The following is a 1,655-nucleotide window of genomic DNA, read 5'->3' as shown; positions in this document are numbered from 1 at the left end:
AAAGGTGTTTTCCTAACTCCAACACAGTTGTTAGGTCACTGCTGAATGTGTGATCAATTGTGTCCAATTTATGACTAACAGCATGACAAACAATGAGAGAAAAGCTTCTATTTTCAGTTGTTTGACATCGTTGTTGACAATCATTCAGCATAACTGTTGTGATTTTTTGCATTTTCTTTACAGAAAAAGTGTTTGGTAGAGGCGATTTCTCAGTTTGAATTCCTCTCTGAGCTGCTCGAGGATCTTGGAGTTGAAATAGCTTTGTCCATGCCGTGAGTCAAGAGATATGCTTTTTCCTTCCTGAATAATTCTCATAAAAAGATTCACATTGATGCACAATGACACATCCTAATATGAGTATTATAAAAATTAAAGACTCGTTCTTCTTCTTGAATCCGATGTAAAATTAGATTTGGAAAGTAACTGAACTAACGCTGTTTGATGTTTGTCCTTAGGGTGAGCACTATTAAGAAGTTTGCTGCGGATGAGATGGACACTTTGAGGAAGATGATTATCCAGGAACCTCACCAGTTTCTCATGCTATCCAAAACCAAACAGGAACTACTGGTGGACAAAATAGCTCAGAGACTGGTATGTATTTTACTATCAACAGCTACCAAGCTGGCACAAGTGTAGCCAAAGGTAGCTTTTTAATTTAATAATTCTTTTTTTTTTAGAAATACTGTTAACCATTTACCCCCTATAGTTTGATATTCTCACCTGTTTTGCTCTATCATTAACATCTGATTGTGTCCTTTTAACTGCAGGGCATGTACACAGCAGACTTCACAGAAGAGGAGTTTCAATCACTTGGGATTATGGCGCCATTTGTGATGGATGAAATCTTTATTCAAGTCGATCGCAGCTTTTTCCTTACAAATCTGGATGCCCTCAAAGAGCTCTGCTACAGTGGCAGTAAGATGGAAATCGTGGCCCGTATTCTGCAAGAACCTGGTGTTTTTGGGTAAAGTCATCACGCACGGAAAATCCTGTCTCATCATCTGGATGCTAGTTGCTTTTCAAACAATATTTTATCAAATGGCTCAAAAAAGCATGTTAATAAAAGAAAATTTAAATTATGAAGAAAAAATGTATCAAACAATAAAAATTAAAGGTTGTGCTGCAGTTTTATCTAAAAAAAAGGATATCACAGACAGTGCTTCTATGATCATAAACTAGGAACGTACAAAATATCTGTGGCTATAAGAAAAGATTCATTTTCTTGAATGGTTCAACTCTCCCTACTTTATTAGAATTCCTTTCTGTTGCAATCTTTTCTGATGTCTGTCCAGATGTTTTTTTGCTAAGCAAACACTGTAAAATAACTTTAAACTTAAGAGTGAGTCTTTTGGTCCACCTTATGCTTTTGGTTTCCAAAGAGTGAGTCAAGTCAGAAACAGCATGAATGTTAATAAAAGTTCTTAGCCTGACTCTTGTTGAGACAACCTCTTCTGTAGGATAAAAAAACCCACACAGATGCACTCATATGTATTTTTTTTAAAGAGCTTTACTTTCTTGGGATTTTTTTGAGAAAATTCAGCAATTTGGGATGTTTTACTAGTATTCTTTTCTTTCTTTTCGATTATGTCTTGTTTATAGGGAAAATCAAAACCTTTTTAAACAGACTTTTAAAAAGTTTCTGATGAATTTTAATC

The 1,655-nt window shown here is 35.0% G+C and overlaps 1 protein-coding gene across 1 annotated transcript in view; it reads left to right on the top strand.

The window, feature by feature from the left end:
- strc1 (stereocilin 1) overlaps positions 1-1,655 on the top strand; it is a gene marked incomplete in the record, with an annotated part of 12,452 nt that overhangs the window by 5,669 nt on the left and 5,128 nt on the right. Inside the window, 3 exon segments of the mRNA XM_036210047.1 lie at positions 184-272; positions 456-591; positions 768-964. Coding sequence (XP_036065940.1) covers positions 184-272; positions 456-591; positions 768-964 — 422 coding nt within the window.

Source organism: Oryzias melastigma, linkage group LG3, assembly GCF_002922805.2.
Source record: "Oryzias melastigma strain HK-1 linkage group LG3, ASM292280v2, whole genome shotgun sequence".
Lineage (NCBI taxonomy): Eukaryota > Metazoa > Chordata > Actinopteri > Beloniformes > Adrianichthyidae > Oryzias > Oryzias melastigma.
Note: the sequence above shows the minus strand (reverse complement) of the source record. Positions and strands in the feature narration are given on the sequence as shown.